The 23265-nt window shown below is 44.3% G+C and overlaps 1 protein-coding gene across 2 annotated transcripts in view; it reads right to left on the reverse strand.

Moving 5' to 3' along the window:
• Positions 1-23265, reverse strand: part of ERICH1 (glutamate rich 1) — a 201872-nt gene that overhangs the window by 97018 nt on the left and 81589 nt on the right. For both annotated transcript variants that reach the window (XM_082249555.1, XM_082249556.1), the window contains exon 3: positions 4874-4919. In XM_082249555.1, the coding sequence (XP_082105681.1) occupies positions 4874-4919 (46 nt within the window). The remainder of the gene's footprint in view (positions 1-4873; positions 4920-23265) is intronic.

Here is a 23265-nt window from a genome sequence, read left to right on the forward strand (position 1 = left end):
AGGAAAGATTAGAGGAACTGAATTTACACTCTCTTGAGAAGAGGAGATAAAGGGGGATTTGATCAACACGTATAAATATATAAGGGGTCCATATAGTGAACTTGGTCTTGAGTTATTCACTTTAAGGTAATCACAGAGGACAAAGGGGCACTCTTTTCGTCTAGAGTTAAAGAGATTTCGTCTCCAAATACGGAAAGGTTTTTTCACCGTAAGAGCAGTAAAATGTGAAATAGACTCCCTCCAGAGGTGGTTCTGGCCAGCTCAGTAGATTGCTTTAAAAAAGGCCTGGATTCTTTCCTAGATGTACATAATATAACTGGGTACTAATATTTTTAGTTAAAGTTGATACAGGGAATATCCGATTGCCTCTCGGGGGGGGGGGGGGGATCTGGAAGGAATTTTATTCCCCTGCTGTAGAGAATTGGATCATTATTATTATATAGGATTTATATAGTGCCAACAGTTTACGCAACGCTTTACAACTTGAGGGTAGACAGTACAAATACAATACACTTTAATACAGTAGGAATCAGAGGGCCCTGCTCATTAGAGCTTACAATCTAAGAGGGAGGATCAAGAGATACAAGAGGTAATAACTGTGGGGGATGGACTGATGGAGAAAATAAAAGTTGTTAGGTGGATGCCACATAGGTTTCTCTGAAGAGACGGGTTTTCAGGGATCGTCTAAAAGTAGACAAAGTAGGAGATAGTCAGACAGATTGGGGTACAGCATTCCAGAGGATGGGAGAGGCTTGGGAGAAGTCTTGGAGGCGAGAATGGGAAGTGGTAACAAGGGAGCTAGAGAGCAGGAGTTCCTGGGAGTAACAAAGAGAATGAGTTGGTTGGTATTTTGAGACCAGATTAGTGATGTAGCTGGGCGCCAAGTTATGGATGGCTTTGTAAGTTATGGTTAGTAACTTAAATTTAATTCGTTGGTTGAGTGGCAGCCAATGGAGGGATTGACAAAGAGGGGTAGCAGACACAGAGCGGTTTGCAACGTGGATGAGCCTGGCAGTAGCGTTCATGATGGACTAAAGGGGGGGGGGGGATAGCCTTTTTTAAAGGTAAGCCAATGAGAAGGGAGTTGCAGTAATCGAGATGAGAGATAACCAGGGAGTGGATTAGAAGCTTTGTGGTATTATTGGTTAGGAAGGGATGTATGTTGGAGATGTTGGAGGTTGAGGCGGCAAGCTTTGGACAGTGACTGGATGTGTGGCAGAAAGGATAGTTCAGAGTCCAGGGTTATACCTGGGACCTTGGCATGGGTGTTGCTGTGGTTTTTCGCCTTCCTCTGGATCAACTGTGGGTATAGGATTGTGTATATGGGATTGTATGGTTGTTTTCGGTTTTGCTTTTTATTAGTTGAGCTAGATGGACTTGTGTCTTTTTCAACCTGACTATGTAACTATGCTGTACCAGCATTGACTTTTTTCCCCAACCAGGGCCACACTGAGTGTCACAGACCTATAATAGATAATTTATTTTACAAAAACAAAGACAATTCTGATAAAATAATAAATGTGTGACCAATAACAAACATTATGGACAACTGAATACTTTACATGTACATGTTGTCATAACTGCATGCAGTTCCCACGTTGAGCTTTGCGGTCTGCCTTACTGGAGAGATCACTTACTGTATTAGTACCCTCTAAAGAGTCATGCATGAGCAGAGCAATAGGGGCAAGCTGTAGTTAGGTATGACAGAACTTTATGAAGTTGAGAAGCCAGCCACTAAATATATTTTGGACATGTTTTTCATGGCCTTTATGGACATCCTTAATTAGCACCCATTTTTACATAATGCCTGCAAATTTCTTGTTAGCTGGCAACCCAAATAGGGAGTTATTCGGTCAACCCCAAATGTTGGTTGGTACTTTCAAGGACACAGCTACACTTCCAGATTATCAAAGGTGAGGCTCATATTGGTACCATTTCTCATGGAAACTAACCCCTACAAGGGGGGCTCTAGGCTACTTTCCTTACTCTTGGTGCATCTTACTAGTTCAATTTTGCTGAGGTGACAGGGCCAAGATTACCATATATATTTTTTGTTCCTGCATAGAATTTTATTTGCATGTTCCAGCTAAAGCATTGTATAGTAGGTATATACAGTGCCTTGCGAAAGTATTCGGCCCCCTTGAACTTTGTGACCTTTTGCCCCATTTCAGGCTTCAAACGTAAAGATATAAAACTGTAATTTTTTGTGAAGAATCAACAAGTGGGACACAATCATGAAGTGGAACAAAATACATTGTATATTTCAAACTTTGTTAACAAAATAAAAACTGAAAAATTGGGCGTGCAAAATTATTCAGCCCCTTTACTTTCAGTGCAGCAAACTCTATCCAGAAGTTCAGTGAGGATCTCTGAATGATCCAATGTTGACCTAAATGACTAATGATGAGAAATAGAATCCACCTGTGTGTAATCAAGTCTCCGTATAAATGCACCTGCACTGTGATAGTCTAAGAGCTCAGTTTAAAGCGCAGAGAGCATCACGAAGAACAAGGAACACACCAGGCAGGTCCGAGATATTGTTGTGGAGAAGTTTAAAGCCGGATTTGGATACAAAAAGATTTCCCAAGCTTTAAACATCCCAAGGAGCACTGTGCAAGTGATAATATTGAAATGGGAGTATCAGACCACTGCAAATCGACGAAGACCAGGCCGTCCCTCTAAACTTTCAGCTCATACAAGGAGAAGACTGATCAGAGATGCAGCCAAGAGGCCCATGATCACTCTGGATGAACTGCAGAGATCTACAGCTGAGGTGGGAGACTCTGTCCATAGGACAACAATCAGTCGTATACTGCACAAATCTGGCCTTTATGGAAGAGTTGCAAGAAGAAAGCCATTTCTTAAAGATATCCATAAAAAGTGTTGTTTAAAGTTTGCCACAAGCCACCTGGGAGACACACCAAACATGTGGAAGAAGGTGCTCTGGTCAGATGAAACCAAAATCGAACTTTTTGGCAACAATGCAAAACATTATGTTTGGCGTAAAAGCAACACAGCTCATCACCCTGAACACACCATCCCCACTGTCAAACATGGTGGTGGCAGCATCATGGTTTTGGCCTGCTTTTCTTCAGCAGGGACAGGGAAGATGGTTAAAATTGATGGGAAGATGGATGGAGCCAAATACAGGACCATTCTGGAAGAAAACCTGATGGAGTCTGCAAAAGACCTGAGACTGGGACAGAGATTTGTCTTCCAACAAGACAATGATCCAAAACAAAGCAAAATCTACAATGGAATGGTTCACAAATAAACATATCCAGGTGTTAGAATGGCCAAGTCAAAGTCCAGACCTGAATCCAATCAAGAATCTGTGGAAATAACTGAAAACTGCTGTTCACAAACGCTCTTCATCCAACCTCACTGAGCTCGAGCTGTTTTGCAAGGAGGAATGGGCAAAAATTTCAGTCTCTCGATATGCAAAACTGATAGAGACATACCCCAAGCAACTTACAGCTGTAATCGCAGCAAAAGGTGGCGCTACAAAGTATTAACTTAAGGGGGCTGAATAATTTTGCACGCCCAATTTTTCAGTTTTTTATTTGTTAAAAAAGTTTGAAATATCCAATAAATTTCGTTCCACTTCATGATTGTGTCCCACTTGTTGTTGATTCTTCACAAAAAATTACAGTTTTATATCTTTATGTTTGAAGCCTAAAATGTGGCAAAAGGTCGAAAATTTCAAGGGGGCCGAATACTTTCGCAATGCACTGTATTGTTTTAATTAACAACCACGATACTACAGTACCAAAGGTAACTGCTGTTACTGGAAAACACTATGGTATACGAGTTTACATATTAAGGAACATGGTTTATTAACATATACTGTATATTATAGACTATGATCTGTTGTAAAATGTGTTATGTGCCTTTTCTTTTTTTTTTTATACACCTAAAAGACCAATTTAGCCTTTTTGCAGAAAACAAAATGCACCCATATTGATTAATAAAAATTTGCAAAATCGACTACGCATTTCAGCACACGCTAATACTGAGTGGGATACTGGTGTAGCAGTGCTTCCTAGTTTACTATTTTATTCTAACAATAAACAGCGTTATACTACGGAGGCATTCCTCCCCCCCCTTGCTCTGGGCATGTACCCACTCATATCAGCATCTGAGGTACCAAGGGAATACTGGAGTAAGGTGCTGGAGGGTTCGCTTATGGGGCCTGGATTATACAGTACAGCTAAGGAGTGTCATAGAGCACTGTTGGACCTACATGTTTATGTATGGTGAGTGAGGGTGGATGTTGGGTCACCTAGGGCGCATATCAACCCCCACGAATTTGAGGTGTAAAGTATTTGTTTATTGCTGATAATATTCACAGCTGAAATATGTAAGCGTTTTATTGATGGTTAGCGCTGCAGTTTTTTTTAGATTTCACATTATTTTTTGTATTAGGGCCTGCAATGCATTGCAATTGTGAGCAGTGGATCATGGGTACAATTCTTGGCATCCTGCAGACTTTCTCCAGCCACAGGCCTGGAGCTAGAGGCTGAATTAATTCAATATAAGTGCGGTGAGGTCTGAAAATGTATGCTCCATTTCCCCCTGCCAAGGTGTTAGAGGAGACTTCCTGTGAATTAAAGGCGCAATTGTTTTAAATAAATGACAGGATGCTGAAAGGAGGAGAACCCCCAGAATCTGTAAGGAGGAGGGGGGTTGCAGAGTGTAACCATATTTCATGTTACACCCTACATATGGGTCTAGCATGAAATATGATCAGAATTTAACTTCTCTTTTAGTGTTTCACAAACTATTCATGGTCGTCTAAAAAAAATATATAATTGGTATCTGAATATACATTAAAGTGGAATTAAACTCAAAAAGCAAACTTTAATTTTGGTACCTGTTACATTCATTCTGCCCAATGTGCCTCCTTTCCAACTCCAACCCTGTTAAAAAGCCAGAGATTAAAAATTAGTTGTAAAAAAAAAAACACAAACATTTTGCAGTAAATACAAAATTAGCTGTAACCAAATAAACCCTATAAAACATTGCTTACAGCTTCCCTCAAAATCAATGAAAATGTTAATTTTTAGTTTCAAGGTATAAAACCATGCTTAATCACATACGGACTGCCCGCCGTGTATTTACTGCGGCAGTGTGGCTCTATTGCGCGAAACGACGTAACGCGCGATTGCTCTGTGATTGGCTAGCGGGGATGGCATCAACAGGTCTGGTGGACACAATGTCCACCAGCCACCTGCGATCATTCCTGGGAGAGGCTATGTAAACAAGGCAGATCGCCGTTCTGACAGGGAGGAAGACAGATCTTGTGTTCTTGCTAAGCATGATGTCTGTCTTCCAGTCAGAGCAACCCCCACAGAGTTAGCAAACACCCCCCAGGGACAAATTTAACCCTTTAATCACCCCTGATGTTAACTCCTTCCATGCCAGTGTCATTAGTGCTGTGACAGAGCATTTTTTTTTAGCACTGATCACTGTAATAATGTCACTGGTCCCCAAAAAGTGTCAAAAAGTCAGTTAAATGTGTGATTTGTCCGCCACAATGTCCCACTAAAAATCGCTGATCGCCACCATTACTAGTAAAAAAATAAAACAAAAATGCTTTAAAATTTTTGAATCATTTGTAGATGCTATAACTGTTGCGCAAACCAATCAATATACACTTCTTGGGATTTATTTAACCAAAAATATATTGGCCTAAATTGATCAAAAAAACGGAATTTTTGTAAAATCTTACTGTAAAATTCCTTTCCGAGTCCTCTGACAGTCGCCACCCACTTATACAGTCTTCACCAATGGGTATTGACCTCTTATCCACAGGAGCAAGCTAGGCATAAGACTTGTTAAAAACAAAGCAATTTACATAGACACACCTACAGGGGGCTGTCCCTCTGGTCCAATACCCCCGGCTAGCCTCATTCCCAATTGAGTTTGGTAGCAAGTAGTAGATAGTCCATGAACCCCAAAAGAGGGGCGGGCGGCGACTGTCAGGGGACTCCGAGAAAGGAATTTTACGGTAAGATTTTACAAAAATTCAGTTTTCTCTTACGTCCTCTGACAGTCGCCGCCCACTCATACACAGTCTTCACCAATGGGATGTCCCAAAGCAGTGTAGACATGAGGGGTGGGAAGCACAACCGTCACAAAGGCAACGCAACACCCAAGTCAGAGAAAGGAACCTTAACTGAACAGAAAAGGTAAACCCTCTGGGCAACAGAAAAGCTCAACTGGAGCAAACAACCCAGGAAAGCAAATAAACAAGGGGGAAACAACCCCAACAGCCAGGGACCGGCAAAGCCAGGGCCCCCTCAACGCACTGCCTCACACAGAACTTTGTGGCCAAAGGAGGCATCTGCTGATGCGAAAACACCCAGTTCGTAAAATTTGAAAAAGGTATGCACGGACGACCAAGTCGCAGCCTTGCATACCTGGGCCACCGAAGCCTGATGTCGGAAAGCCCACAACGCACTCACCGCTCTGGTAGAGTGCGCCTTAACAGGGAAGGGTGGTACCCGTTCCTTAATCGAATAGGCCTGTACAATCGTCTGTCCGATTCATCTTGAAATGGCTGTCGCAGACGCAGCCATACCCTTCCGAGGACCCTCAGGAAGGACAAAAAAGAGAATCTGACCTTCGGAAGGATTCAGTGGACGACAAGTAAACCCTGATCTCCCGGACAAAATCCAAGGAATGTAATGCAAACTCCTTAGGATGCTTAGGATTCGCACACAGCGAAGGCAAGACAATATCCTCGTTAAGGTGAAAATCAGAAACCACCTTAGGAAGGAAAGACTGGTTAGGTCGCAAGACCACTTTATCTCTATGAACGACCAGGTAAGGGGAGCGGCAAGACAAGGCCGCCAATTCCGATACTCTGCGGGCAGATGTGATCGCCACCAGAAAGGCAACCTTTCGTGACAGCAGAGGCAGAGAAATCTCCCTGATGTTCTCAAAGCAAAGGCGCACTCCGAGGAGGAGCCAAATGACGCACTCCTTGAATAAAGGTACGTATCAAGGAATTTGACGCCAAGGGGCGTTGAAAAATGATGGCCAGTGCAGACAACTGGCCCACACCAGATTTTAGGAAGGCCAACACCCTAGCCACCGAAAAGGAGCGAGGACGTATGCCCTTGGATGCACACCAGGCAAAATAAGCCTTCCAGGTACGGTAATAGATTTTACCGGACGAGGCCTTCCTAGCCTTGAGCAGGGTAGGAATGACCACCGAGGAGAGACCACGATCTCTCAAGACATGGCTTTCAACAGCCACGCCGGTAAATCCAGCGACTGTAAAGCAGGATGGAAGATCGGCCCCTGAGATAGGAAATCGTCTCGTAATGGGAGCCACCAGTTGCATGATGTCCGCGTACCAAGATCGGCGCGGCCAGTCCGGGGCCACCAGAATCACCAACTTCCGTTCCGAGACCAACCTGCGAAGGAACCCGGACAACAACTGAATCGGGGGGGGGGGGAGGCATAAATCAGGCGATACTGATGCCAAGGCACCACCAGCGCATCCGAGGCGTCTACCAGAGGATCGCGCGTTCTTGCCATGAACCTTCCCACCTTGTTGTTTAGCCGAGATGCGAACAGATCCACATCCGGGGTTCCCCATCTCGCACACAGCATCTGAAACACCTCTGGATGCAGGGACCATTCCCCCTGGTCCAGGGTGTGGCGAACCAGATAGTCGGACTGCCAATTCTCCACACCTGGAATGTGGACTGCCGAAATCACCGGAACCTGCGTCTCGGCCCAAGACAGAGTTTTGGTCACTTCCTGGGCTGCCCGGGCACTCCTGGTGCCCCCTTGGTGATTGATGTAATAGACCACAGTTGCATTGTCCATCTGCACCCACACAGGGCAGACCAATGGAGCAAGCACAGTCTGAGCGCTCGCAATTCCAAAATGTTTATCGGTAGGGAGGATACCACCTCCGACCAAGAGCCCTGGGCCGACAGAATGCCCAGGATGCCACCCCAGCCCGACAGGCCGGCGTCCGTGGTGATCACCGTCCACAACAATGGGCGGAAGGACTTCCCCTCCGACAGAGCCGGAGACTGGAGCCACCACAGAAGATCCCGTCTGACGTGGCGACTCAAAGATACCCTCTTTTCCAAGGATTGAGGATGCCTGTCCCATCTGGCCAGGATCTCCGCTTGAAGAGATCGCATGTGGAACTGAGCAAACGGTATTGCCTCGAAGGCCGATACCATCAACCCCAGGGACCGCATACAGGTCCTGAGTGAGGAGGATACGTTGTCCCTGAGGGACCTGACCTCGTCCTTTAGAGTCAGAAAGACTTTTGCCTGGGCAGAGTCCAGGACCATTCCCAAGTAAGGGAGGCGAGCAGAAGGGGACAAAGTCGACTTCTGAACGTTGATGGTCCACCCGAACTCCTGGAGCGTCTGACCGGTAGTCGACAGATCAATCTTAACAGGAGATCGTCTAGATATCCCAAGATCGCAATCCCCGGTGCCCGTAACAGGGCCAGAACAGGCGCCAGAACTTTGGTAAAGACCCTTGGAGCCGAAGCGAGACCGAAAGGTAACGCCACAAACTGATAATGTTGCGAATTGGAGGTATGGGGATGTGTAAATACGCAACCTTGAGGTTGATGGAAGCCAGGAAATCTCCCGGGCTTAAAGAGGCCACCACCGAGCGGAGGGATTCCATGCGGAACTTTTGAACCCGCACAAAGCGGATCAGAGCCTTCAAGTCCAGAATTGGACGCACCTTGCCCTCCTTTTTGGGCACAGTGAAAGGAATTCGATCCTGTATCCTGATCGAATGTTTTCCTGAACCCACCTGTCCGGAATGCGGAGCAGCCAAGGTTCGAGAAAACCATGCAGACGTCCCCCCCACTCCTGGAACGGGTGCGGGCGTCCCTTCAGATTGAGGCGGATGGACCCGCCGAGCCAGCGTGGGTGGATTTTGACTTGCCCTCCCAGGGCTTCTTCTGGCCACCCTGGCCCTTAAAGGGTTTCCCCTTGTCCTGTGCCTTGAAGGCACGAAAGGACCCCTGATTCGGTTTAAAAGAAGGGCCCGCTTACTGCAGAAAAACTTGCAATTGGGGTTCTGGGGCAGCAGAGTACCCTTGCCCCCAGTGACTCCTTTAACCAATTCATCCAGGGAGTCCCCATAAAGACGATTACCCGCATAGGGGATGTCAGACACCGTCTTCCGTGAAGACTGGCCAACCGACCAGCTCTTCAGCCATACCAAACGACGGATTATCACCGCGACAGCAGACAGCCGTGCTGCTAGAGGAGCCTCATCCAAGGCCGCATCACACAGGTACAAAACCGCCTGCTGAATCTGCTCCACCATCTCCACAGTAGTCGGAGGGGCGGAATCTGCCTCCAGGGTGCGTTTGAGCACCTGGGCCCAATCAACCACAGCCTGAGACACCCTAACAGAGCCGAAAATAGGTTTCATCAAAGAACCCACCACCATATAAGCGTGGCGAGTAAGATTCCACCCGCCAATCCGTAGGGTCCCTAAACACCGGAGTCCTCTGAGGACAAGAGTGGCCTCGTTTAACCTGGACACCGTGTGATCCACCTTAGGAGCCACAGTCCAGCGCGAATCCGTAGGAGACGCAAAAGGGTAACGGGACTGAAACCGTTTAGGTACCACAAAAGGGCGTATTTAAAATACGCCATTATTCGTTCACCGTTTCGTGAAACTCAGAGGGGCAAGGAAATACTTGTGCCGCTTTCTGGGTTCTACGGGTCCCCAAGGAGGACCGCTTACCCGGCGGGTTGGGCTCATCCTCTAAATGCAGTGTCTCTTTAACCGAGGAAATAAGCGCAGACATAGCAGCGAGTTCTTTGGCCGTCTCAGGGAGGGAATCATCCCGACCCTCATCCTCCGCCTCCCCATCCGAATGGAAGGACTGAGACCCCTCAGGGGATATACTGTCCAAGGCAACCATATCAGATTCCGAATCAGAGGATAGTGAAAGCCTAGGCCTTTTGCTAGCAGCCCATTCTGACATCAATAAATCCACCTTGGACGCTAAAGTCGCAAGAGCAGCAGTAAGGGTAGAAGATTTAGGCGTACCTGAATCACCCACCAAAGGCTGGGGGGAATTTGCTGTCCTGGGACTCCATGAAATTAACAAAATTAACAAAATTTTGTATGGCGCTGGCCCTTTAAGACGCGACGGCGGCGATACCCACCGCAACCAGGACTATAACTGCAGCATCCACACATTAAAGAATAACCAAAAGCAAGAGAAAATCTCCTAAAACCGCAAGAAAAACCCCCAGGAGTGTTACCACGCCGCTGAACGATTCCTCTGTATGCAGGAAAGGAAGTGATGTCAGACCGCTAGAGGCCAAGCAAAACACAGGCTAAAGAAAAATGGATGCCCATTGATTTCAATGGGAGGCTCCGGGAAAATGGCCGCCGACACGTGTAAACACAGAACCGTGCCACACACAAGATGGCGCCCGAACGGCGCCAACACTGCAGAGGAAAATGGCTGCTGAAGAGCCCACAGTGAGGCCAGACAGCCGCCCACACCCAAAATGGTGGACCCGCGTTTTTTTACCGCATCGGTAAAAATGTCTGAACCCCCACACAAACACAAATAGTGCCGACAGGGTAGGGACCCTCACAAACCCCCACACAGCGTTCCGGACACAGTGACTCCCCTGCAGGGACCAGGAGGATGCGAGCCCCAGACACAGACATGAGGGAGGGAAAACAGACCCAGCAGACTGTCATCCCACACAGAGTACTACTTACCAGACCAAGATGGCGTGGGCGCCTCTCCACGACGGGAACCTCCCACCCCAGATTGCAGGGGTGCCGTCCGCCAAAGACAGGACATATGCCACACACAGTTAGACCGCAACTGAGGCCACCTCGCGGGCGTTCGCCCCTGAGGACAGGGGCAGGTCGTTTGCGAGGCCAGGGCGTACTCATAGCCTGCTAAACGCTCGATGGCGGGCTGGGATTCCATAAGATCCTCTGTCCTGGGATCCAGGACGACCAGTGCGATTCCCAGCTCCGCAACGCTGTAGTCTTCCGAAGATTCGACTAACTAAACACAGGAATAAATAAAAATCTAATCGTGCAAAGAAAAAACACTAGCATAAAATAAAGTAATAAAAACAGAAGAGAGAGGCTGAGACCGTAGCCCCAGCACAGGGATAGCCTATCTTATTCCTACTAGGCAGAAGACAAACTGAATTGGGAATGAGGCTAGCCGGGGGTATTGGAACAGAGGGACAGCCCCCTGTAGGTGTGTCTATGTAAATTGCTTTGTTTTTAACAAGTCTTATGCCTAGCTTGCTCCTGTGGATAAGAGGTCAATACCCATTGGTGAAGACTGTGTGAGTGGGCAGCGACTGTCAGAGGACGCAAGAGAAATTAGATTTTTTTATTGGCTGTGTTTTATAGCAGGTAAAAAATATTGTTTTTTCTTCAAAATTGTCGCTCTTTTTTTGTTTATAGCGCAAATAATAAAAACTGCAGAGGTGATCAAAAAACCACCAAAAGAAAGATCTATTTTTGGGGGAAAAAAAAAAGACAAACTTTTTTTTTCTGGTACAGCGTCGCATGACCGCACAATTGTCAGTTAAAGCAATGCAGTGCAGTATCACAAAAAATGGCCTGGTCATTAACCACTTACCGACCGCCTAACGACTATTTATGTTGGTCGTTTAAAGCTAAATACCTTTTTTAGTGTAGTTGTGAGGTCTGAGGTCTTTTTGACCCCAGATTTCACAATAAAGAAGACCTGTCATGCCTATTTCTATTACAAGGGATGTTTACATTCCTTGTAATAGGAATAAAAATGATCAAATTTTTTATTTATTTTTTTAAAAACAGTGTAAAAATAGAAAATAATAAATAAAATAAATAGGAAAAAAAATTAAAGCGCCCTGTCCCTGTTAGCTCGCGCGCAGAAACAAACGCTTAAGGAAGTCCCGCTCACATATGTAAACGGTGTTCAAACCACACGTGTGAGGTACCGCCGCGATCGTTAGAGCGAGAGCAATAATTAGAGCCCTAGATCTCCTCTGATTCTAAGCTGGTAACCTGTAGAAATTTTTAAAAGGTCGCCTATGGGATTTTTAAGTAGCAAAGTTTGTCGCCATTCCGCAAGCGTGCACAATTTTGAAGCATGACACGCTGGGTATCTATTTACTCGGCGTAACATTATCTTTCACATTATGGAAAAAAATTGGGCTAACTTTACTGTTTTCTTATTTTTTAATTAAAAAAAGTGAATTTTTTCCAAAAAAAATTGCGTTTGGAAGACCGCTGCACAAATACGGTTTGATAAAAATATTGTAACGATCTCCATTTTATTCTCAAGGGTCTCTGCTAACCAAAAAAATATATAATGTTTGGGCTTCTAAGTAGTTTTCTAGCAAAAAAAAAATGATTTTATCTTGTAAACACCAAGTGTCAAAAATAGGCCCGGTCTTAAAGTGGTTAAGGGGGTAAAACCTTCCGGTTCAGAAGTGGATAAAAATTAAAATATATATTTCTAATTAAACCACTAAAAACATTTATGCAACAATGCTGAATACTTATACAATGCCAGCACACGTAAAAATGTAAGCACATTGAAATACACTGACTTCCAGAAGAGGGCAGCAAGTGACCTTGACACACAAAAAAGTTGGCAGTCCATTTAAAAAAGGTGCAAAACAGCATCCAGAACACAATGCTTCAAAGAAAAAGCACAATGCATGTTAAATCCTGACAACTTAATCCAAATAGATTTGGTATTTCACTTGTAAAAACGGAAAGCAGCACTCTCTTGACCCTCTTATCTGCCAAGCTCACACTGTGCCTAGAATATAATACAAAAAACATTTCTGAATCGCAAATATTTTCTGCATAAAATATGAATAAAGTTTAAATGATTAGTTAATTGTGAAAAGTATTTAACATTTAATAAATTAATCTTTACGAAAAAAAAACAAAAACAAACATTTAAAGCTAAAGTTTATGTAAAACTTTTTTTGTGGATACAGCACCAGGGACATACTTACCTCTAATGAAGTGTATCCCATGTCCTGCTGACTGCTGCATACTGTAGAAAACGTCCTACTGGATACACCACCACACCAGCAATCTTCTGGTGCTGCTAGGGTTAAAATCAATGGCTGTGTCTGAAGCATCAGTGCCACTCGCCCTCCCCTGCCTCCTCTCAACCATTCATTCAGAGGACCCATAGGGGTCAATTCACGAAGAGTAAATAATGGAAAATAAAATGCGGTAAAATACCACATGCAGTAAATCCGTTGTAAAAGTTCAATTCACTAAGAAATTACCTTTAAAAATGCTGAATATGGTATTTGTTAGATTTAGCGGTAATTACCACATTTAATGCAGCAATTTACCGCATTGAGCTGGTTGCTAAGGAGCAAACCGGAATTTGTGAAAAAACAATGCTCGTTGCTTAGCAGTTTTTGACAATGCTGGTTGCTAAACAGCGGGCCAGGAAGCCGACCACCACATCCTTAACAGATGACTCCTCAGCTGTCAGCGGGGTTCCCTGCTAACAGCGGATTTTGAAACACCACTTTTGGTAAACTTGTACGCTTATAAAAAGTCAACACAGGTTCAAGCGCTATGGTCACAAGCCATCCTCATACATATGTGTCTCTACTCCCGAGGGTCAACTCTCACAAAGGGAGGAAGCAATCCCGCTAAAACAAATAGCTCCCCATAAAGCCAGCAAAGAGCCTATTAAAGTGTAGCATTTAAATCTTTATTGTTAAAAGCAGGGCAAATATCATAAAATGAACAGAGCAAGGTATTGCAGGAGAAAGCCAATCCGCTGCCACCCTGGAATTGTTCAGCGGCAGGGCGTTCTAACGCGTTTCATCCAATCTGACATTGTTTTGGTTTGGGTGTATCTAACCATTGTCGCAAGCAGCCAATCACACCACTATAGATTTACACCACTATACTTGCTATTACTTAAAAAGATAAGTCCACCCTAAAACTAAAATCCCTGCATCTATAGACCTCCCTGATCTACGATTACCTATCTAACCCTGTAAAGAAGAAAATGATCACACATACCTTTTTTTAAGCCGATCCGACCCGATCTCCAGTGGCGGAAGCTCTGCAGATGACGAGGCCGACAACGGCTGTAAAATGAATGGGAAGTGACGTCCCCCATAGAGTTACTATGGGGCTTCCGTTGTCGGCCGTGGCCTCCAAAGCAAAGCCATGGCTCACAGCTCAGCGTGGGATTGGGTCAGATTAGCTTCAAAAAAGCTAAGTATACTGATTTTCTTCTTTACAGAGCTAGATAGGTCTTATATCGAAGAGTTCTATAGATGCAGGGATTTTGTGTAGGGTGGACTTATCCTTTAAATACAGTATTTGTGACAAAGACTTTTGTGATCATTAGGGATGGCCCGAATACCCCCCTGTTCGGTTTGCACCAGAACATCTCGAACAGAGAAAAAGTTCTAACCAACATGCGAGGTCTACTAAAGTCTATGGGACAAGAACATGAAAAACGAAAACTCCTCATTTTAAAGGCTTATATACAAGTTATTGCCAAAAAAGTATATGGGGACCTGGGTACTGCCCTGGGGGACATGCATCAATGCAAACTTTTTTTTTTTTTTTTCTTTTAAAAACGATAGTTTCTCTTACGTCCTCCGACAGTCGCCGCCTCCTCTAAGTCATCACTGTTGGGTATTGTCCTCTGCTCCGCAGGAGTAGCTAGGCATATAGACTTAGTTAAAAAACAAAAGGCATTTGCATATACACACCCCTGGGGGCTGTCCCATCTGGTCAATGCCCCCCTGCAGTATCACTCCCAACTCAGTTTTAATCTGCCTAGCGTCAGGAGTAGTTAGGTTTCCCTGTGCTGGGGCTACAGTCTCAGCCTACCTCATTTTTTCTTTGAAAATTTCAGTTTTTTCCTTACTTTACTAGCTGTTTATTTTGTCAGCTTTAGTTTTAGTCGACTCTTCGGAAGAAGATGGATCCTGCAGTGCTGGGATTCGGACTGACCGCCCTGGTTCTCCAGGGCAGAGGGTCAGATGGACCCCCAGCCCGCCATCGAGCATTCCGCTATGGTTCGCCCTGGCACTATGAACGACCCATCCCTGTTCGCAGCAGGGATGCAGCCGTGAGGTGGCTACCTCACTGGACGCATCTGCGATTCAGCAGTGCAATGTCCCTGGCAAACGGCACTCCCTGTCAGATGAGGACAGCGGCTTTCCGTTCTGAGAGGCTCCCCGCGCCATCTGGTACAGGTAAGTACTTTTGTGTGGGGCCTCTGTGTGGGGTGGCAGTCCTGTGTTGATGTGTGGTCCCCATGTCTGTGCCTGGTGACTCCCTGATGCGGTCCCTGCAGGGATCGCTTGTACATGCGCTGCGGCGCTGTCTGTGTTTGGGGGTTCCCTTCCCTGTGTCGCTTCGGTGTTTGGGGGTGCAGACTGTGTATGGGACCACAGCGGAGTGATACCGCGCGGTCCGTCAACCACCCCCGTCCTTTCTTCCCAAGGTGATCACTGAGTTCCACCTTAATGAGGACATTGTCCTGCCTTCGCTTTGTACGAAGCCTAAGCATCCGAAGGAGATTGCTTTGCATTCCTTGGATGTTGTCAAGGCGATCAGGGTTTACCTGTCATCTACGGAATCCTTTCGGAAGACGGATTCCCTCTTTGTCCTTCCTGAGGGATCTCGGAAGGGCATGGCTGCGTCTGCAGCAACTATTGCCAAATGGATCAGACAGACTATTGAGCAGGCTTATGCTTTGAAGGAATGGGTTCCACCCTTCCCTGTAAAGGCGCACTCTACCAGATCTTTGAGTTTGTCCTGGGCCTATTGGCATCGGGCCTCGTTGGCCCAGGTGTGCAAGGCTGCGACTTGGTCGTCGGTGCACACTTTTTCCAAATTCTACAAAGTAGATGTTCTGGCATCAGCTGATGCTTCCTTTGGCCGCAAAGTTCTCAGTGCGGCAGTGCCATTAAGGACCCTTGAATTTTTTTCTGGGTCCCTGGCTGTTGGTATTTGCTTTCCTGGGCTGTTGCTCCTGTTGAGCATTGTTTTTTTCTGTTGCCCAGTAGGTTCACTTACGGTGCATGTAAGATTCCTTTCTCTGATGTGGGTACTGCGTTGCCTTTTCTATGGTTGCGTTTCCCACCCCTCATGTCTATACTGCTTTGGGACATCCCAACAGTGATGACTTAGAGGAGGCGGGGACTGTCGGAGGACGTAAGAGAAAACTGAATTTTTGTAAAATCTTACCTGTAAAATTCCTTTCTCTGAGTCCTCCGACAGTCACCGGCCCCTCTTTTGGGGTTCTTATTACCTACTGCTATGCTACCAAACTGAGTTGGGAGTGATACTGCAGGGGGGTATTGACCAGATGGGACAGCCCCCAGGGGTGTGTATATGCAAATGCATTTTGTTTTTTAACTAAGTCTATATGCCTATCTACTCCTGCGGAGCAGAGGACAATACCCAACAGTGATGACTTAGAGGAAGCGGCGACTGTCGGAGGACTCAGAGAAAGGAATTTTACAGGTAAGATTTTACAAAAATTCAGTTTTTTAAAAGGAGCAGTGATTTTAATAATGCTTAATGTGAAACAATAAAAATGAAAATTCCTTTAAATATCATGCCTGGATGGTCCCTTTAATGTGCCTGTAAAGTGGTGCATCTCTACGATGTATGGAGCCTGCTGAAGCAATACTGACTTTTCTAAAGGGAAAAAAATAAAATGGCGTGGAGTCCTCCCTAAAATCCACACCAGACCCTTATACAAGCACGCTGCCTGGCAGGTCAGGGAAGCACAAGGCCATACCAGACCACATGCCTTTAACATAGGGGGTTGGGTACTTTGTGGCAGGGGGGCTCTGACACACAGGAAACAGTAAAACAGGAAACAGTTTTTAAAAGTCCTTTATTAAACAGAAAAAAAAAAAAAAGTGTCCAATGTAAATCCATTGTCAATCACGATGCCCGCCAACCCGAAAAATTGCAAAACATGCTTTGCCTCCTAAGAGGCTGCCTGTGCCCCCCATATGCCCGATCTTCAGCTTTGAAAGTTCATTTATTGGCAAGGGGCCAGCTGGTTACATCACTCCGTGGCACCGCCCCCTTCTGATGTCACAGGTACGGTGGGTGTCGTGATTGACTATGGATTTACATCGAGGGACACTTTTTTTTCCTTTTATTTAGTTTCATAAAGGAGAGTTTCCTGTGATTTTTACTTTTTACACATTTTTGGTGAATGGGTATGGGTACAATGTACCTGATACCCATTCACATAGGGGGAACTCCCCCATGTTGAGGGCAAGCAGCCTGGTATGGTTCAGGGGGAGCGCTCCCCCATCCCCCCTTTCCTGGCCTGCCATGCTGCATGCCCGGAAAAGGGTCTGGTATGGATTTTGGGTGTGGGGGCACGCCATGTTTTTTTTTCTTTTTTTTTTTAATTTTGGCGTGGAGTTCCCCTTAAAATCTATACCAGACCCTAAGGGTCTGGCATGTATTTTGGGGGGGGGGGCCCACACCTTTTTTTTTCTTAATTCTGTCATGGGGTTCTCCTTAAAAGCCATACCAGACGCAAAGGTTCCCCCCAAGCTGTTTTTACCCCAATTTTTTTTTAATTTTTTTTCAAACTCCGCTCTGAGCAGGGAAGCCTTACTAACCTATTGACTGTGCGATTGACAGGCGAAAATTCCGCTAAGTGCAGAGAAAGTTCAGGTGTTATGCAAGTACCTGAATGGGTGATGTTCAAGCCAAACTTATGCTCGGTCCAAAGAGTTTGCCCATCCCTAGTGGTGCCTGAACACTAACCCCTCAGTTACTCTTGCTGGGTGCAGGAAGGGGCCAGCTGTCAAAAAAAAATTGGAAAAAAAAATGAAATGACGTGCAAACAGCAATGACATGCAAACAGTAATGCTGCGGTCTGCTGCACGTGTTGAAAAAAGCCCACATCAATGAACTTTTGTTAGCAGCGCCCTGCACCTGTGGAGCTCTGTGGTGTGATGCAATAGGGTGGCTGCCCTTAAGCCGGCCCCTGGAGGACATCCTGCCTTGTTGGAGTTGTGCCTCCTCCTTAATTTTCTCAGGCACCCAAGTACAGTCAGTGCAGTCAGTGACCTCATCATCCCCTTCCTCCTCATCACTGGAGCAAACTTAGCAGTATGCTGCAGCTGGGGGAACATGACTGCTAGTATGTCCGTCATTGGCACCCTTCTCAAGGCTCACGTAACTCCCTTCCTCAACCTGGGAACCATTATCGGAGCATTCATTCAAATTGTTGCGCATTCTCCAGCAGTACGTAACGGACACTATGATCAAATAATTTATGTGACTCCTCCGTGCATGATGGTGGGGCTATGGAATCTGTGGATCTGTGGATAAGGAGCACGTGGAATAGGCTGATTTGGCAGCTGCGGTGGAAGGCAAACTACTATGAGCCTGGGTGACAGAGGATGAGGAGGATGAGGACGGCTTAGTTATCCACTCCACCAACTCTTCTGCATGTTGTAGTTTAAGAACACGGCCAGCACCAGAAAAAAAAAAAAAGGACAAGCGTGTCCCGCCTGCAGAGGATGCACCATGTCCATGACCACCACTTTTCACTCTGGACACAGAGGCTGCTTGCCTTCTTTTAGTGTCCTGTGAGCATCTGCCTCTCCTTGCTGACCTTTGGCACATGATGGGGATTTTTTGGGGGGATTTTTATAACTTTTTATTAGAGTGTGGGAAGGAAATACCATTTCAAGAAACAATTGGGGTGGACAAAAGAAGTTCCCCCATCATCTCAGTCTTCCAATAGGTATGGGACAGGGTCTAACAATTACTACTTGTGAGATTGTATGATCTAGCCCATCTATAACGCTAACATTTTTTACTTTCCTGGGCATTACACTGGACAACACATCACATTTTTTTTTTCAAAAGTTTCGCCCTCTAAAAAACTTTTGGGGATTATGAGCGACCTCTTCAAACTGAACACATATAATGACTGTATCATGTATAAATCTTGAGAATCAGAAAATTTACTATTAATGATTAAGTATTTAATTGCATGAGGTTTCCAACATGCTTTCTGAGTTCAACAGGGCTAAAAGATTTTTGCTGCTGATTTTAATTTGTACTCAGGGGCAATGTTCTGGTGAAACCTCTCACTATGTTTGTCATTTGACTGCAGCTAGATTTTCAGGAAAAGGAGTCAAAGTGTAAATGCAGAAAAGGAATCTTCAATGACATGTTGCACTTCATATGGGGTAAAGTGAGGTAGATGGCGCTGCCTATAATTGATAAAATATGTGTGGAAAGGGAGGAGTTTGTTTTACTGGATTAAATAAAATCTAAAAGTGCTATTGTGCGTATATAAATAATATACAAAAAGTATACAATAAACACTAAAAGTAGATATATAAATGATATAAGGTGCAAAAGTGACAGATATTGTGGTTTAAAAGAACCAGAATAGAATGATGCTCAGTGAGTCGAAAGACAAAGTGATAAGTGCAATAAATAAAGAAGGATAAATTTAAATATCAATAAACCGTATTCCAGTGACTCAATACATATTAAAAGTGTCAAATAGTGATGATATTAAGTAAAAATACCAGATAAAAATCCGGAATAAATTAATTATCTATAAGAAATGTAGTGAGCTTAAAAATAAATATCAATAATCCAAAATATGTGATAAAAAGTCCATAAAGTGCTACAAAGTAAAAACAGTGCTTCGGTAATTTTGATGGGTGATATTCAAAGTGGTCCGAGTGCTAGGTGCCAGGTGAGAAAACGGTGCACCCCTCCAATATATCCCGCACTCACCAGAATTGTATACCGTTACAGGGGTAATGCGCCTTAGGGTAATAATTGGTATCCTCTATCAGGCGATTTCTGTGCACTGGATTCGTAGAGAAAGGGATCCCTGGATCATCCCTTTCAAATGGGCAATGTATATTCAATGTAGAAGGGATCCCTTTCTCTACAGATATTCCAGTTGTACTTGGTGTACTAGATGTGCTTCAACAACAGTTTCATGTTTTCGTATGTTTTTCTTCATGTGTCCAGCATTGCCAATATAGTGCCTTGAAAAATAATTCATACCCCTTTAAAAGGTTTCACATTTTGTCATGTTACAACCAAAAACGTAAATGTTTTTTTATTGGGATTTTATTATATAGACCAACACAAAATGGCAGGAAAATGATAAATGGTTTTCAAATTTTTTTTACAAATCAATATTTGAAAAGTGTGGTGTGAATTTGTACTCAGCCCCACTGAGTCAATACTTTATAGAACCACCTTTCGCTGCAATTACAACTGCAAATATTTTTGGGTATGTTTCTAACAGCTTTGCACATCTAGAGAATTACATTTTTGCCCATTATTCTTTGTACAATAGCTCAAGCTCTGTCAGATTGGATGGAGAGCATCTGTAAACAGCAATTTTCAAGTCTTGCCTCAGGTTCTCAATTGGATTTAGGTCTGGACTTTGAGTTGGCCATTCTAACACATGAATATGCTTTTATTCAAACCATTCCATTGTAGCTATGGCTGTATGTTTAGGGTCATTATCCTGCTGGAAGGTAAACCTCTGCCCTAGTCTCAAGTCTTTTGCATCCTCTAACATGTTTTTTTCTAAGATTGCCCTGTATTTGGCTCCATCCATCTTACCATCAACTCTGACCAGCTTCCCTGTCCCTGCTGAAGGAAAGCATCCCCACAATGTATAAGGGGTTTTTTGATCTCTATAGCCCTATGTATAGTCGGGTTTGCCGTCGTCCCTGGTTAAATATTGTATCAGTTTTTGGTACCTCAGGCCAATGAAAAATGGGACTTTTAAGGCAAGTATGAAAATACGATAAAGTTCAAGCAAAATCGCTAATAATAATAAAATAATATTTAATCCTTAAAAATCATAAGTACAGTGAAGTACAGTAGCGTGAGAGGGTTATAGACCCTTGTGAAGGTGTGTAATAGATGGAGGATAGTGACACGTGGTAAATGGTGACTTTTTAGGGGTGTATCTCTGTCATTCCCTGCTGGTAAGCTTGGGTTGCTTTGATCAGAGATGTCTCCTATATCCTACGCGTTTCGGCCCTTTTAGGGGGGCCTTTTTCAAGGTTGCTAGTCACCATTTCTGTTGATAGAATACAGATATGGTGTTAAATATTTATAGGTATTCACCACTTTTATTAAATATAAGTTGTGGTGAGTTTTTTCAAAATAGTACATACATATTGTTTTCTTTATGTTGAGGTGGCTCCCTCTTTAGCACAGCGGGAACCTATGCGGTTTCCTGAAAAATATATATGGAGTTCAACTGCAGGGTTTGTATTATGGGTTATTTAATTCTGTAAGTGTACTTATTTTGAACTTACATATTAAGCCATGTTTCACTTAGTGGCTAATTTTGGTTCCGGTATAAGTGAAAACCGGTCCTTTTCAAGGAGGTCCTTGTGCCTATAGGTGGTGCAATGTGAAACAGGTATATGTGGTTCAAAGCATTAAATAAATGAATCGGATACAGTGTGTAAAAAACGTTGGGTATTGTTACCTTAATTCTTATATTATTGCCGCGGTGGAGTCTTTAAAGTTTGTCTCCAGCCGGATCGCACTTTAAAAGAGGGAAAAACTCCTTCCTTAGTGTGATGTCTTTTAGGGGTTTCAGTGTTTAAAGCAGATGTATCCGAAGTTGAAACTTACATTTTGTTTTCAGGTGCGCCGCTCTGGTCCTCTCTCATCCCCATGTAGTTGGAGAATGAGAAAGGTAGTGGTTCCCCGGCCTTTTTATCAGACTCGCGCATGCGCAGTAGGCGCTGCACGTCTGAAGCCTGATCGCACACAGCTGGTGTGTGTCTCTGGTGCGCCTGCGTCAATAGCAGAGTGCGCTTCCAGTTTCCACCACTGTTGCTCACTGGCGCGGCCGCCGACACGGAGAGGGCACAGATTCCAGACTTTTTAAGTCTGAGGGGCCGATGTCGTTGGCTATTGAGCTGTGCCTGTGAAGTGCCCCTAGGAGGAAATCAAAGGGGGGGGGGATCCTCCTAGGGGCTTACCGTGCCGGGTGTGCTAGAGTTTGGGAGAATTCTAATGCAAGGATTTGTACATAACATAAGTGCATGGTAATCAGAAAAAGGAAATAAATGAACAGAAAAACACAAAAACATTTGTGTAGTTTAATTAAGTTCTTAATAGCAGTGTAGTATATGGTCAGGTTAAAGGGGGAAGGAGGGGGATATCCGGTTGTATCCATGTTGGAAAGGAGTGAGGACAGTCTGTCTGAACGGTTTTTCTATGTGTAGGCTTCCAGGTATGAAGATTCTGGGAGGCAGGTGCTTTTTCTCATTAAAATCGTTTTTTATATATTGTGCAGTCATTTGTCTTTAAACACTGAAACCCCTAAAAGACATCACACTAAGGAAGGAGTTTTTCCCTCTTTTAAAGTGCGATCCGGCTGGAGACAAACTTTAAAGACTCCACCGCGGCAATAATATAAGAATTAAGGTAACAATACCCAACGTTTTTTACACACTGTATCCGATTCATTTATTTAATGCTTTGAACCACATATACCTGTTTCACATTGCACCACCTATAGGCACAAGGACCTCCTTGAAAAGGACCGGTTTTCACTTATACCGGAACCAAAATTAGCCACTAAGTGAAACATGGCTTAATATGTAAGTTCAAAATAAGTACACTTACAGAATTAAATAACCCATAATACAAACCCTGCAGTTGAACTCCATATATATTTTTCAGGAAACCGCATAGGTTCCCGCTGTGCTAAAGAGGGAGCCACCTCAACATACAAGGATTTAAAGAAACCAATATGTATGTACTATTTTGAAAAAACTCACCACAACTTATATTTAATAAAAGTGGTGAATACCTATAAATATTTAACACCATATCTGTATTCTATCAACAGAAATGGTGACTAGCAACCTTGAAAAAGGCCCCCCTAAAAGGGCCGAAACGCGTAGGATATAGGAGACATCTCTGATCAAAGCAACCCAAGCTTACCAGCAGGGAATGACAGAGATACACCCCTAAAAAGTCACCATTTACCACGTGTCACTATCCTCCATCTATTACACACCTTCACAAGGGTCTATAACCCTCTCACGCTACTGAACTTCACTGTACTTATGATTTTTAAGGATTAAATATTATTTTATTATTATTAGCGATTTTGCTTGAACTTTATCGTATTTTCATACTTGCCTTAAAAGTCCCATTTTTCATTGGCCTGAGGTACCAAAAACTGATACAGCATCCCCACAATAA

The sequence above is a fragment of the Pelophylax lessonae genome (genome assembly GCF_965119305.1).
Source record: "Pelophylax lessonae genome assembly, chromosome: 3".
Lineage (NCBI taxonomy): Eukaryota > Metazoa > Chordata > Amphibia > Anura > Ranidae > Pelophylax > Pelophylax lessonae.